General features: G+C 40.9%; 1 protein-coding gene across 2 annotated transcripts in view; it reads left to right on the top strand.

Moving 5' to 3' along the window:
- The window catches only part of Nup160 (nucleoporin 160), a 55,277-nt gene that overhangs the window by 31,511 nt on the left and 9,459 nt on the right, over window positions 1-14,307 (top strand). For both annotated transcript variants that reach the window (XM_055601187.1, XM_055601179.1), the window contains 10 exons: window positions 543-662; window positions 2,299-2,394; window positions 2,486-2,580; window positions 2,664-2,760; window positions 2,853-2,958; window positions 6,700-6,860; window positions 7,848-7,908; window positions 9,953-10,063; window positions 10,213-10,336; window positions 11,644-11,745. In XM_055601187.1, coding sequence (XP_055457162.1) covers window positions 543-662; window positions 2,299-2,394; window positions 2,486-2,580; window positions 2,664-2,760; window positions 2,853-2,958; window positions 6,700-6,860; window positions 7,848-7,908; window positions 9,953-10,063; window positions 10,213-10,336; window positions 11,644-11,745 — 1,073 coding nt within the window. The remainder of the gene's footprint in view (window positions 1-542; window positions 663-2,298; window positions 2,395-2,485; window positions 2,581-2,663; window positions 2,761-2,852; window positions 2,959-6,699; window positions 6,861-7,847; window positions 7,909-9,952; window positions 10,064-10,212; window positions 10,337-11,643; window positions 11,746-14,307) is intronic.

The following is a 14,307-nucleotide window of genomic DNA, read 5'->3' as shown; positions in this document are numbered from 1 at the left end:
TCCCCAGAACCCACATGTTGGAAGGAAAGAACCATTTCCTGAAAGTTGTTCTCTGACCTCTGTATGAGCACTATGACACAAAATTGATGTAAAAAAACAATTTTTCTAAATGAGAAAATTTCAAGAAAAATAATTTCTCATAATTTAGATTTGGTAGGCAGGTATAGTGCCTCCCATCATGTTGGAGGCAGAGACAGGCAGATCTCTTGAGTCTGAGGCTAGCCTGGTCTACAGAATAAGTTCTAAGACAGCCAGGGCTACATAAAAAGACCCTGTCTCAAAAAGCCAAAACATAAAGGACATTTAGATTTGACAGAAATTTTTAATGTAGTATAGGCTTTCTTAAGAAATTTTGCTTCTATTTTAGCTTTCTCTAGTTACATGCATCCTGATTTATTGGAATGAGCTTTGTTTGTTTAAACAGTCTTGTTAGATAGCCCAGGCATCAAGACTGTTGAGCTTAAAGGTTTGTCTGTCCCACTATGCCCAGCCTTTGAGCGATCTCTAGTAGGTCACTTTGTATTTTATCCTCATCTCTTCAGGCTCTGGAATGTTTCTGTCAAGCAGCATCTGAAGTGGGCAAAGAAGAATTCTTAGATCGTTTGATCCGCTCGGAGGACGGGGAGATTGTGTCCACCCCCAAGTTGCAGTATTACGACAAGGTACCTTTCTTCTACCACTCTGTGCAGAAGTGCATCTGAGGCACATTTTCTCGGGATTTAACTGTTCCTAGAACTGTCATGTGAAACAGAAGTACGCGTGTGGAGAAATCGTGTTTCTCTCGTGTAGGGAGCCATGTTTGACAGCACAGGTAGCTGGACACTTTGCCCTTTTGTCACTCATTCTGAGCGAGGCATTTGGAAGAAGTCAAAGTCTCCCAGCTAAGGCTGGTGGTAAGGCTGCCCCACCAGGGGGAAGTGATCAAAGAGCAGGCCACAGAGTCCAGGTCAGAGACAGCCTGCTCTTTGATCCCTTCCCCCTGGCGGGGCAGCCTTACCAGGCCGCAGAGGAAGACAGTGCAGCCAGTCCTGAAGACACTTGATAGGCTAGGGTCAGATGGAAGGGGAGGAGGGTTTCCCCTTTCTGTGGACTAGGGGTGGAGCATGGGAGAAAGAGAAAGGGAGGGTGGAACTGGGAGGAGACGGGGGGAGCTACTATAGGGATATAAAGTGAATAAACTATAAAAAAGAATTTAAAGCTGGGGTCAGTGGATAAAGAGATGTTATCTTATTTTCCAAATATCTTGGAAGCTGTGTAGTGGTAAAACCTACAGTCTCGGTGTGGAGGTTTAGGTTCCAAGGCTCTGAGTGAGCTTGGATACGTTGTTTACTGATGGTATGTAAACTCTTCGTCCAGTTGCCATGAGAGGGAATACTAGTCACACCTATAGCATATAGGCCTTCTATAATCATGTCCTCAGCGTACTGGATGCAAATGTGAGGGCATAGACTGAGCCACGTCTTTGAGAACTTTCCATTACTCCATCACGTCTGCCAATAGAAAGAACAAATGTACGTGCCTGTGCTCTCAATACTTGGGAGGCAGAGGCATAAGGATTACTTGAACTCAGGAGTCCCATTCAGTCTGGCAATGTAGTAGGGCCCTATCTATAAATTAGTGTTCTATAGAGAATGTTTGTGTTATCTCTCAAACTTACCTGTTTCAACCTAACACTAGCAAACAAAATTAGATGTAACTAGAGCCGGTCATTGTTCTGGTAGCATTTTCTGGTAAAACAAATGGATTTTACACTGAGCTGTGGGTGGTTGTGTTGGTTGGCTTGTTTTTGATAAAGCATCTCATGTAGCCCAGGCTAGCTGAACTCACAGTGTAGCTCTTATTCCCCCTACCTCCACATCCAAATCTGAGATTACAGACATGCATCACAATACATAATCATAATGCATAATGAGGTTTCAGCTAGGAAATCTTAAATTTTATCATATTATCTTGTTCCTCCTAGCACCTCCCTGCTGCGGTGCTAGTTAATCTCCCCGGGCCTCACACTTGCTATCATGGCCTTACCTAATTATCTTTTCTAAATAACTTAGAAATTGGGGTGTCACCATCAGATGATAGTTTTCCCAATGATCTGTATGTGTCTGTGTGTGAGTGCCAGTGCCCAAGGAGCTTCAGATCTCCCTGGAGCTCAGGTCACAGGCAGATGAGGCCTTCCCGGTGTGGGTGCTCGGAACTGAGCTCGGGTGCACTGCAAGAGCAGTACATGTTCTTAACTGCTAAGCTATCTCTCCAGACCCCAATCACATGAGTTTTAAATGATATTTCTTAACTTCTTAGGTTTTGCGTCTACTGGATGTTGTTGGATTGCCTGAACTAGTTATTCAGCTGGCTACATCAGCAATTACTGAAGCAGGTGATGACTGGAAAAGTCAGGTAAAACTAACCAAAGTTGATTGTTTTCCTGAAGATTTGTTATAAAGGTAGTATTTTAATTTCTATTTTTCTTTTTTTATATTTGATTTAGGCTACTTTAAGAACGTGCATTTTCAAACATCATTTGGACTTGGGACACAATAGCCAAGCATATGAGGCCTTAACCCAAATTCCTGATTCCAGCAGGTGATCTCCTAGTCGTTTTTAGAGAAGGCAGTTTACCTGCCCTGCTTAACTCACTAAGACAATCCACCCTTCTCTCCTTCTAGGCAGTTAGACTGTTTGCGACAGCTGGTGGTAGTTCTTTGTGAGCGCTCCCAACTGCAGGATCTTGTAGAGTTTCCCTATGTGAATCTGCATAATGAGGTAATTAATGTGTCCACTTTTGTCTAATAACAAATCTTTTAGTTGCCTTGATTACTACTAACTTCAACATCTGATGGCTCGTCTTTTGTTAGGTTGTAGGAATAATTGAATCACGTGCTAGAGCTGTAGACCTTATGACTCACAATTACTATGAACTTCTCTATGCATTTCACATCTACCGCCACAATTACCGAAAAGGTGAGCAACTGAACCAGAACCTTGGTGTTAAAAGCAACTTTATTAATTTAATCATATTTCCAAAAACATTGTGTATTGGAACATGTAAGTACAAAAATAGTTTCAACATTTCTGTGGTTATCTAGTAATATTGATATATATATATATATATATCAGTTTTATTAAGAGCCAGGATATTGCTTAGTAGGCTAAGTGTTGGCAATGCAGCACGCCCTGGTCTCAGTGACTGGGACCACATAAATCGGGAGTGTACACGACATGCCTGTAATCCTAGCACTTGAGAGTTGGATGGTCACAAGTTCAAAGTCATTCTTAGACAGCCAGTTCCACACAAGACCAGATCTAAAAAAAAGGTTGTAGAGTGGGGGGGGGGGGGGGGGGGGGGGGGGGGGGGGGGGGGGGGGGGGAGGTGTTTGGCTAGATTAGAGATAAAAGTCAATAAAATAAGAAAAAAAAATTACTTAAAAATAATTTGAGATGAATGGGTGTGGTGGTGCGTAGCTTTAATCACAGCAGAAGCCAATCTGGTCAGAGTGAGCTCCTGGCCGTCAGTGCTACATAGTGAGATCCTGTCTTAAATAATTTTAGTAGAGATGTGAAGATACAGTTCAGTGGCAGATCATTTTCTTAGCATGTTTAAGGCCCTAGGCTCAGTCCTCAGAACTGAAGGAAAAAAATTTACAAATAAGAGGTTATCAAATGATGCCTTAATCCAATTTTGGGACCAGCAAGATGGCTTAGTGGCTAAAGGTGCTTGCTGCCTGGTGATTTTGATTCCCAGAAACCTGATCCTGTGAAGAGTTATAGCTAGGCAGTGGTGGCAGAGGCACACAAATCTCTGAGTTCGGGGCCAGCCTGGTCTAAAGAGTGAGTTCCAGGACAGCCGAGGCCACACAGAGAAACCTTGACTCAAAAAACCAAAACAACAATTGTTGTGGGTTATTAATATCTATTATTGATTTATCTTTTAGTTAAACAGCGGTTATTCCTAAACCAGCTGTGTACCCAAATCACCACACAGGATTTATTTAATTAACCTAGAGCACAATGATGGGCAATAGTTACTCCATCCTAAACCTCCAAGCGCAAATAGTTTCCTACCATTCAGATTTCACCCATTATACTTGCTTTTAGTCATATCTAAGGTCCGATTCATCTCTCCTCGTGGTTCCAAGTCCTCTCCTGCCGATCTCCACTCTCCTACTCCTCCCACTGACTTCTTTCTTCTCCCCTCTGGACCAATGTGTCCCACCCTATTTTTTCCATTGCACAGCACTGCCTAGTTTAATTGACAATTACAGAGAACAAATGGTGGCAAATTTACACAAACTTGAGACAGCAATGCTTATTGCTTAGAATAAGCATCACAGTGCAGTGTCCGGATTGAAACCAGATAGTGGGGTAAAGAAATCTACCCCATTTGAATGAACAAGGATAAATTGTATACATTCCATAAGAACATTATACCAACAAACAATAAAGTAAGTTATGCTGAAGAGATGGCTCACAGGTTAAGAGCACTGGCAATTCCCAGCAACCACATTGTTGCTAATAACCATCTATAATGAGATCTGGTGCTCTCTTCTGATGTGCTGGCACATGTGCAGGCCGAACACTGTACACATAATAAAAATAAATAAATCTTAAAAAAAAAAAAAAAAGTTAAAAGTGAACTCTGGCTGTCTTAGAACTCACTAGGTACACATGCTGGCCTCAAATTCAGAGATCTGACTCTTGATTGCTAGAATTAAAGATGTGTGCCACCAGTGACAATCTCTTATACCAGCAAAAATAAAAATAAGGACTAGAGAGTTAGCCCAACGATTAAGAACATTTGCTACACAATGATAAGGGTTGGAGTTCAGGTACCAAATGCATAGAACACTAGGTGATGCACAAACATAAATATAGGCAGAGGCCATACAGATTAAACAACCAAATGGTAAAGAAAAGGCCATATACATTTTATCGCTCTTTAAAAAGGACTGTGGGGGTCTAGAGAGATGGTTCAGCATCTTATACTTGTCTTGCATAAGACTCAAATTTAGTTACCAGCCAACATCAGGTAGCTTATGACTGCCTCCAGCTCCAGGGATGTGATGTCCTCTATAGGCATTTGTACATGTGTGCGTGTATACCTTCTTCCACCATGAACATATAATTAAAACAGAAAAAAACAAAAACCTTAAAAATTGTTTTTTTGTTGTTTTGTTTTTAAGATAGGAACTTACAGTATAGTTTAGCCTGGCCTCCAACTCATAATCCTCCTCCCTCGGGCAGCCAAATACTAGGTTTAGAGGCATGTGCCCATTATTCCTGCTGTAATTTAGAAAATTATAGGTTGTTGTTAGTTACCCAATGTAGGTGCTGGGAAGTGAACTCAAGCCTTCTGCAAGAATAGTTCTTAATCCTGAGCCGTCTCTCTGAGTAAAGTTATTTAATTAATTTATTCTGTGTGCGTGTGTCATGGCAGACTGAAGGAAATCGGAGGGCAGTTTACAGGATTTGGTTCTTTTCTCTGATTGTGTGGGTTCCAGGGATATCAAACACAGACTGTCAGGTTTGGCAGTAGGTACTGTTTTTCACTGAGCTATCTCACCAGCCCCAGGTTGGGCAGGTTTTACTATTGTTTTTGTCTTTTTTTTTTTTTTTTTTTTTTACTGAAGCTCAAACTCAAGACCCAGACATCAGTCAAAGGCTCTACAATGGAGCTACTTTTAGCCTTCCTCCCCTTCCTCCCGAATTTTAGCCATTTGTAAGTGAACTGTCTAGAGGTAACTAGACATTCCAAGTGTTGTATGACCACTCTCCAAAACTCTTTTTCTGCTAAGAAACTGAAGCTCTATGCCCCTGTTCCCCTGGCATTCTCTGTCCCTAGTACATGCTTCTTTTTCTGGTTGTTTTCTCTGATTTTGGCTACTGCAATATGCAGTACTTGTCTTTGGAACTGGCTTATTTCAATTAGCATGACTTTAGGGTTCATCCATGTAATTGCATGTTAGAATTTATTTTTTAATATTGAATTATATGGTTCAGTGGTAGAGAACTTACTTAGCATGGATTTGATTGCCAGTACATTATATCCCTCCCCAAAAAAATGTTAGGGAATATTATGTTTTGTTTACCCTTTCACCCATGGGTAAGTGAATCACTTCTGCATTTTGGCTGTTGTGAATTATGCTGCAGTGTAATCTCTCTTGAAAAGCTAGATAGGAGTACAAGGGAGAGAGAGCTCAGCCAATAAAATGCCCAGTGAGCAGGTGTGAGGACCTGGGTTAGAGTTCAGAACCCACCTAAAAAGCTGGGGTCATACCCAGTGGGCCTAGCCTAACAAGAGCTCCAGACCAATGAAAGAACCTGTCTTAAAAAGTAGATGGCTTCTAAGGAACAACACCCAGGTTTGTTCTCTGGCCTTGACATACACAAGGACACAAAAATAAATAGCCAGACATGGTGGTCCTTGCCTATAGTCCACCACTTGTGAGGCTAATGCAGGATTAAGAACTCAAACTCATCTTTAGCTACAGAGTAAATTCAAGACCAACAGCACTCTTAGCTACTATACTTTTACATTCCCCAAAAGGTACCTCAGGGTGTACTCCATATTCTCACCAGTGTTTTTGTGTGTGAGGCTGTAAGTTACACTCAATTTTTGCCTCAAATTTTATTAATCTCATGTGTAACACATTCTCTTTACATCCGTAAAGTAACATTTTTGTGTAATTTACTCTTGTCTCCTAGCTGGTACAGTGATGTTTGAATATGGCATGCGTCTTGGCAGAGAGGTTCGGACTCTCAGGGGACTCGAGAAGCAAGGCAACTGTTACCTGGCGGCTATTAACTGTTTACGGCTTATTCGCCCGGAGTATGCATGGATCGTACAGCCAGCCTCGGGGCCAGTGGTAGGAAAACTTTACTTGGAGAGTTTCGAATCATTACAGCTTCTTTTTTCCTTTCAACTATTGTCTCATTTTGTGTCGTTTCATTTAAAATAAAATATCTAATGAGGATGCCGGTTGTAGTGGCGCATGTAATCCCAGCACTGAAAAAATGAAGATGAGGAGAGTCAGGACTTCAAAACAAACCTCAGCCACGTAGTAAATTTAAGGCCATCCTGGACTGAGAACCTGTCAGAAAAAGTGCTTAATAAATGATAGCTGATTTTAGTTTTGTCTTGCTTGTTAACAGTTACTGTTAGAGAAGGCAGACGTAGTGTTTTCTATCCTGCTGATAGCTTTTTGTGTTATAGAGTGCTGATTAACTAGGCTGTTACCCAAGGTTCCCTGTGAATGACAAAATTCTGGAGCCAGTGAAAATATGTGATCTATATACATGTCAAATCTATGACCTTGATCTAAATAGCATGTTGTAGATAAATGAGTCCTCTTGACAAACAGCTCTATTTTGTTGTGTTATAGTTATAGGACCCCTGTAGAAGACTTAAGACAACTGAAATAAAAATAAATTCTTGCCAGGTGTGGTGGTGCACACCTTTGATCCTAGCACTTGGATCTTAGTTTGTGGCCAGCCTCATCTACATAGTGAGTTCCAGGACAGCTTAAGCTACATAGTGTGAATGTAAGTTTAAAAAAAAAAAAAAAAATCTATTGCAGATTTAAGCATAAAGGCTCTAATCACAGTTAATGCCATAAAATAAAATACTGGGCTGGAGAGATGGCTCAGAGTTTAAGAGCACTGACTGTTCTTCCAAAGGTCCTGAGTTCAATTCCCAGCAACCGCATGGTGGCTCATAACCATCTATAGTGAGATCTGGTGCCCTCTTCTGACTTGCTGGCGTACATACATGCAGAACACTGTATAAATAATAAATAAATCTTTTAAAAAAAATACTATTTTTTACAGTTCAGTGACTGGTTTTTGTCTTTCAGTCTGATCGCCCTGGAGCATCTCCTAAGAGAAATCATGATGGCGAGTGCACAGCTGCCCCAAGTGAGTCAGGGATTTCTGATCTGTGGATAGTAGTTATTGTTCTAGTTCAGTAGACATAGGGATTAAGGGGTGTGTGTGTGTGTGTGTGTGTGTGTGTGTGTGTGTGTGTGTGTAGAGTATGAGGGAGTATGAGTGTATGTGAATGGTGTTACGTATTTATATGTAATATAGACAGATAGTAGCATTACTTATATACAATGCTACAAATATTACACATAACTGTTAGATATGATAAAATTACCTCATTTTAATTTAGTTTCAACTTTCTAATCTGCTAACGGTTGTCTTAAGAGGTCTTTGAAAATAGCTTGCAGTCATAGAAGAAAATGAAAGTGTTTCTTTGGGTTTAGGTGATGGCTTGCTGAGAAAGTACCTGCTGTGCAAGCATGAGGATCTGAGTTCAGATCCCCGATACCCAGATAAAAGCCAGGCATGTGCTGCGCACCTGTGGCCTAGCTGTGACGAAGAGACAGAAAGAACTTAAGTACTCACTAGCCAGCTACTCAGTGCCCATTTGGTGAGCTCTAGGTTCAGTAAAAGACATAGTCTTAAAAAACAAGGTAGAGCCAGATGTGACACAAGCCTTTAATCTCAGCCCTCAGGGGCAGAGGCAGGTGTGTATCTCTGGGTTTGAGTGTGGCTAGTGCCATACCCACTTCAGCACCTGGTGTAGCATATCAATAGATAGCGCTACTCAGACTAAGAGATATGTGTCCTTTGGGATTATGCTCTCTGGAGGTCCCTGGCAGACCCCCCCGCCTGGCAAAGAGACGCGTTCTGAGATTTCTACGCTTTTTCGGTGGCGGTTGTGGGGCTGGATTAATGAGTTTTTTGATCTTTCTTTATGACTCCTAAAACAGCACAACTAACTTTATAAAGAAATTTATCATTAGTAAATTATTAAAGGCTTTAATAAGAATAAAATGTAAAAAGAATAAACTTAAGAAAAGTAATAAATCAGATTCAGTATCAATAGGCATTATAAGAATAGTAAAAAAATAATAGGCTCCTTCTTAAGAAAAAAATAGCATGAGAAGTACAGCTGGCGGGAGTTTCCCCTCCCTTCAGTGTCTTGTTCCTAGGGAAGATCATAATCTTTAGCAGGACATAAGGGAGGATGGTTAACAAAGGTGTAATTAGATTTTGATACAGAGAAAGATTTTGGCAGGCATCTGACTTAGCTCCTGACTTTCCTCTTCACTGGTTAGCAATAATGAAACTACATTTGAGGTTTCTTTTTCTTTGTTTGCCTTGATCAAAAAGTTTTTAGGCCAAGCTTTCTTGTGGGCACTGCTTTATGTTTGACTACATCTTTGAGTTAAAATGTAAACTTTGTATTCTCGGTAAAAGTCTAAATGTTCTGGGAAGTATGCCAACTTTAAGGTGCCTTTTTGTGAAATCATTATAAAAATACTAGCTTGATTTCAGTAAAGTGCAGCAGATCCCAAAGCCTCACTGGTCTCTTGTCTGTCAATTCGCTGAATCCGTGTCTTCCTGTCCAAAGCCTTGTTCTCCCGCGGACGCCGGGAGCCCAACTGGGCCGGTCCATGGCAGGCTAGGGCTATGTAGTGAGACTTGACTCAAAAATAAAAAGGGTAGGTAGAAAGCAAAAGTACTTATGCTACTTGTGTTTAGTCAACATCTAGTACCACACATTTAAACCAAACATCTTCACCAGGGTCCCTTATAAGCAGGGGCCGCAGCCTTTCACAGAGAGCTTGGGCTTCAGATTGCATTCTCCCTCACATGGTGGTCATAACAGCTAAATAAAGTTACGTGTTTTAAGCACTCCCCAACTGCAGGTTTTGATTCTAATTCTTTGGTTTGACTCAGCTGTGTCTGTAAAGAAAAGGACAATACTTAATTTTTACAGATTTCTATGTCTTCATTTCCTCCTCTGTGCCTTGGAAAATTAGACTAAGAGACTTTGTCCCATTCTCACTCCCCAAAAGGAGAATGTTATTAAATGTCTACTCAGATTCGACAAGTTCATCTAATAGACACTCCTTTTTACTTTGTGTAATGAGACTTATTTGGTTTCTAGCTAATCGGCAAATAGAAATTCTGGAACTGGAAGATCTTGAGAAAGAATGTTCTTTAGCTCACATTCGCCTCATGTTGGCTCGGCATGACCCATCAGCGATTGCCATTGCAGGTAGGAATCTAACTTCTATCTGACCTCTACCAATGACACAGGGCCAGGCAGTTGGGTATTGTGGTAGGTAGGTCTACGTCAAGAAAGTGTGATGGTCTCATTTGTGTCTGCCCTTAGGTGCACTAACTAGCTGTACTCCATTTCCACAGGAAGTTCATCAGCAAAGGAGATGGTCACTCTTTTAGTGCAGGCTGGCCTGTTTGACACTGCCATATCACTCTGCCAGACTTTTAAGCTTCCCTTAACACCAGTCTTTGAGGGGCTTGCTTTCAAGTAAGTAAAACTTACATTTTAATAGCCTTAATTTTCTAATGTGGAGACTCTGTTTAGTGTGGTGCAGTAATCAGAAACTGCTAAGCCCATAGAAAGAGCTGCTCTGGGGCTGGAGAGATGGCTCAGTGGTTAAGAGCACTGTCTCCTCTTCCAGAGGTCCTGAGTTCAATTCCCGGCAACCACATGGTGGCTCACAACCATCTATAATGGGATCTGATGCCCTCTCCTGTCATGAAGGCATACATGCAAATAGAATGTTCATGTGTATAAATAAATAAAATCTTTAAAAAAAAAAAAGAAATGTAAATAAAATAGTTTTTTAAAAAAGAAAGAGCTGCTCTGTTGCATAAATCAAAAATTTTGATTTATGCAAAATTTTTAAAAATTGTTTGATAAAACTATAATGTATCAATTCTATTTTAAAAAGAATCCTTATCAGGAGTGTTGCAGCACATCTCCAGTACCAGCACTTAAGAGGTAAAGGCAGGAGAATCAGTTCAAGTCCAGTCTCAGCTATGTAAGACCATGTATTTAAAAAAAAAAAAAAATCTAGATTTTTGTTTGAGCTTTTTTGGGAAGACATGCTGAATTCGGTGATGATGGTGTTCATCCTAGATGAGGCATCTGCTCTTTTCGGTCCTTTGGCCCTTGTAGTCTTTTTGAAAATTGTTTCTTTTTTTCTCTTCCTCGTGCAATCATGTGTGTGTCAAAAGACAACCTGGGATGTTATTCCTTAGAAATTCTCCACTTTGTTTTTGAGACATGATTTCTCACCAGGGCCTATTAGGCTAGGCCAATAGGCCAGTGAGTTTAAGAACACTGGGGTTACCTACAGGAGTAATTGTGTTTTTTTTTTTTTTGTTTGTTTGTTTTTTTTTTGTCTGTTTGTTTTTTGTTTTTTGAGACAAAGAAATCCACCTTCTTCTGCCTCCTCTAAGTGCTGGGATTAAAGGTATGCAAATTGTCTCTTGACAGCTGCTAAGCATAAAGGTTATCCAATTGTATGGCTTTGCAGTACACTAATAATTAATTCAGTGGTAGGCCATATCATGTCATTTGTTGTTGCTGGAATGTTTGTTTTTTGAGATAGTTTCTCTGTGTAGTCTTGGCTGTCCTGGACCTCACTATGTAGACCAGGTTGGCCTCGAACTCAGAGATCTGCCTGCCTCTGCCTCCTAAGTGTTGGGATCAAAGGTATGTGCCACCACCACCTGGCTTAAAATTGTCTTATCTGCCTAGTTGTAGTAGCAAAATAAAGTGGCCCACTCGAGCAATTAGTTACTGGTGTGTGACCGGTTCTACTGCAGGTGTATCAAGTTGCAGTTAGGAGGAGAAGCAGCACAAGCAGAAGCCTGGGCCTGGCTAGCGGCTAATCAGCTGTCCTCCGTCATCACCACTAAGGAGTCCAGGTACAGCCCTAGGCCTGGGTGGATTTACCTTTTGCAAAGCTGTAACACTTAGTCTCTGAATTGATAACTTTTTTAAAGGATTTATTTGTGTGGATGTTTTGCCAGAATGTATGTATGTGAACCATTGGTGAGCAGGAAGGTCAAAACTCAAGTTATGGATGGCTGTGAGCCACCATGAAAGTGCTGGGAACTGAACCCAGATCCTCTTGCAAGTACTTGCAAGAACAGCAAGTACTCTTAACTACTGGACCATCTCTCCAGGTCCTTAAATAGTGCTCTCCAGTCCCTTAAATGCTGACCATTTCACTCGTTTATTTCTTACTCGTGTTTTTTTTTTGGGGGGTGGAGGCTGGTAATTTCAAATTTCTTGTTCTTTTGAACTATGATTTCACTATGCAGCCCTCACAGTTCTCAAGGTCTCGGTTTTCCTGCCTATCACTCAGGAGTGATTAGGACTGTTAGAGGCATGCAATATTAAACCTACCTTACCTAAGATTTGTGGGAGTTTTTGTTTGATTTTTTTTATTTTTTGGTATGGGTTTTCTTGTTTGTTTGTTTGTTTGTTTTGTTTTGTTTTTTAAAGATAGTGCTTCTCTGTAGCCTTGGCTGTCCTGGACTCACTTTGTAGGCCAGGCTGGTCTCAAACTCACAGCAACCTACCTGCCTCTACCTCCCTGGGTGCTGGGACTAAAGGCATGTGCCATCATACCCAGCTTTGGTTTGTTTTTTGTTTTTTTTTTGTTGTTGTTGTTGTTGTTGTTTTTTTTTTTTTTTTTTTTTTTGAAATTTTAAAAATTTTATTTGTGTGTGAGGGTATGTGTGTGCTTAAGTTACATAAGTTGTAAGCCCACCTGATGTTGATGCTGGGAACCAAACTGAGTCTTCTGGAAAAGCAGCAACCATTCTTAACCACTGGGATATCTAGCCCTCTGCTAAGTTGTTGCTTTGTGTATACACCGTTTTGCCTGCATGTATGCCTTTACACCAGAAGAGACCAACAGATCTCGTTTTAGATGGTTGTGAGCCACCATGTGGTTGCTGGGAATTGAAGTCAGGACCTTTGGAAGAATAGCCAGTGCTCTTAACCTCTGAGCCATCTCTCCAGCCCCTCTGCTAAGTTTTTATAGAAGCTGCAAATTGGGGTTGGAGAGATCGGCTCAGTGGTTCAGAGTGAATGTTGCAACCAGATGTAGTGGCATACACCTTTAATTCCAGCACTAGGGAGGCAGAGGCAGTCCAAGCCCTTGTGAGTTTGAGGTCAGCCTGGTCTATGTAGTGAGTTACAGGACAGCCAGAGCTACGTAGCAACCCCATCTTGAAAAAAGGAAAAAATACTGCATATTGCAGAGGACTCAAGTTTGGTTCCCAGCACCCACATCAGCCTGCTCACAGCTATCTTAACTGAAGTGCCAGGAGAATCCAAGCCCTCTCCTTGACCCTCTGGGCACCTGCATTTACATGTGCACAGACACACATGTAGACACATAATTTAAGAATTAGTAAATAAATGCTGGCTATAATAGAGCATGTTTTTAATCCCAGCATTTAGGAGGCAGAGGCAGGTGGAGCTCTATGAATTCAAAGCCAGCCTGGCCTATATGGCCAAGTTCCAAGACAGCCAGAGCTATGTAATTGGGAGACCATGTCTCAGAAAATTTAAATAGAAACTGGAGGTTTATAATTAGGGTGACCGTGATGTATTGTCTATGTGATATCTCCTTCTCCACATCCTCTTCCTCAGAGTAGACTCTTAGCTTGGTGTGGTGTTAAATAACCTATAGTCACAGCTACTATCAAGCCTGAGGCAAGAATATCACATCCATAAAATTAAGGCCAGCCTGGGCAACATAGCAAGACCATTTCTCAAAAGAAAAACAAACAAACAAACAAAAAAAGCCACAACCAGGGGGCCAAAGAGATGACTCAGTGCTTTAGAGCACTTCCTGAGGACCTGGGTTCAATTTCAGGCACCCACATGGTTGCTCACAATTGTCTGTAACTCCAGTTCCAAGGGATCCAACCCCATCTTCTAGGTACTACATGCATGCATGTGGTACACAGATACACATGAAGGCAAAACACATAAAAAAATTTTTTTAATAGATCTAAAAAACATTTTTTGCAAGATACTCTTAAAGACAAAAGTCTTTATTGCTTGGTGCACATTTTTGCTTTCTCCACTCCTTCCATTAAGCTGAGACTAATGGCTAGCATCATAGTGTCCTCTTTACAGGTTACTCTTCAGCAGTCTGCTGTGTACTAACCTCCACTGTCTACTTTATTCTGACATATGTGTTTACTGTGACCAAGGTCTCAAGGTAGTATGCATATACTCAGTTTCTTTAGTAAATTACCTTTTCTGAAATGCATTTGTAATGCATTAGGCAGCTTAGCATTTAAAATGATAGTATTTTAGAATCTGAAAGTTTTTGCTTAAATCTCTTCTCTACTGATGCTACAGCATATGTGAGCTTACATAATTTATGAACAGTTAGAACTTTATTTGCCTCATGTTCTAGAAGCTAGGAGTCCAGCATTAAGATTCCACCATCTACAAGGACC

The sequence above is a fragment of the Psammomys obesus genome, unplaced genomic scaffold (assembly GCF_907164565.1).
Source record: "Psammomys obesus unplaced genomic scaffold, mPsaObe1.curated_primary_1811, whole genome shotgun sequence".
Lineage (NCBI taxonomy): Eukaryota > Metazoa > Chordata > Mammalia > Rodentia > Muridae > Psammomys > Psammomys obesus.
This window is presented reverse-complemented; position numbering and strand designations above follow the sequence as displayed.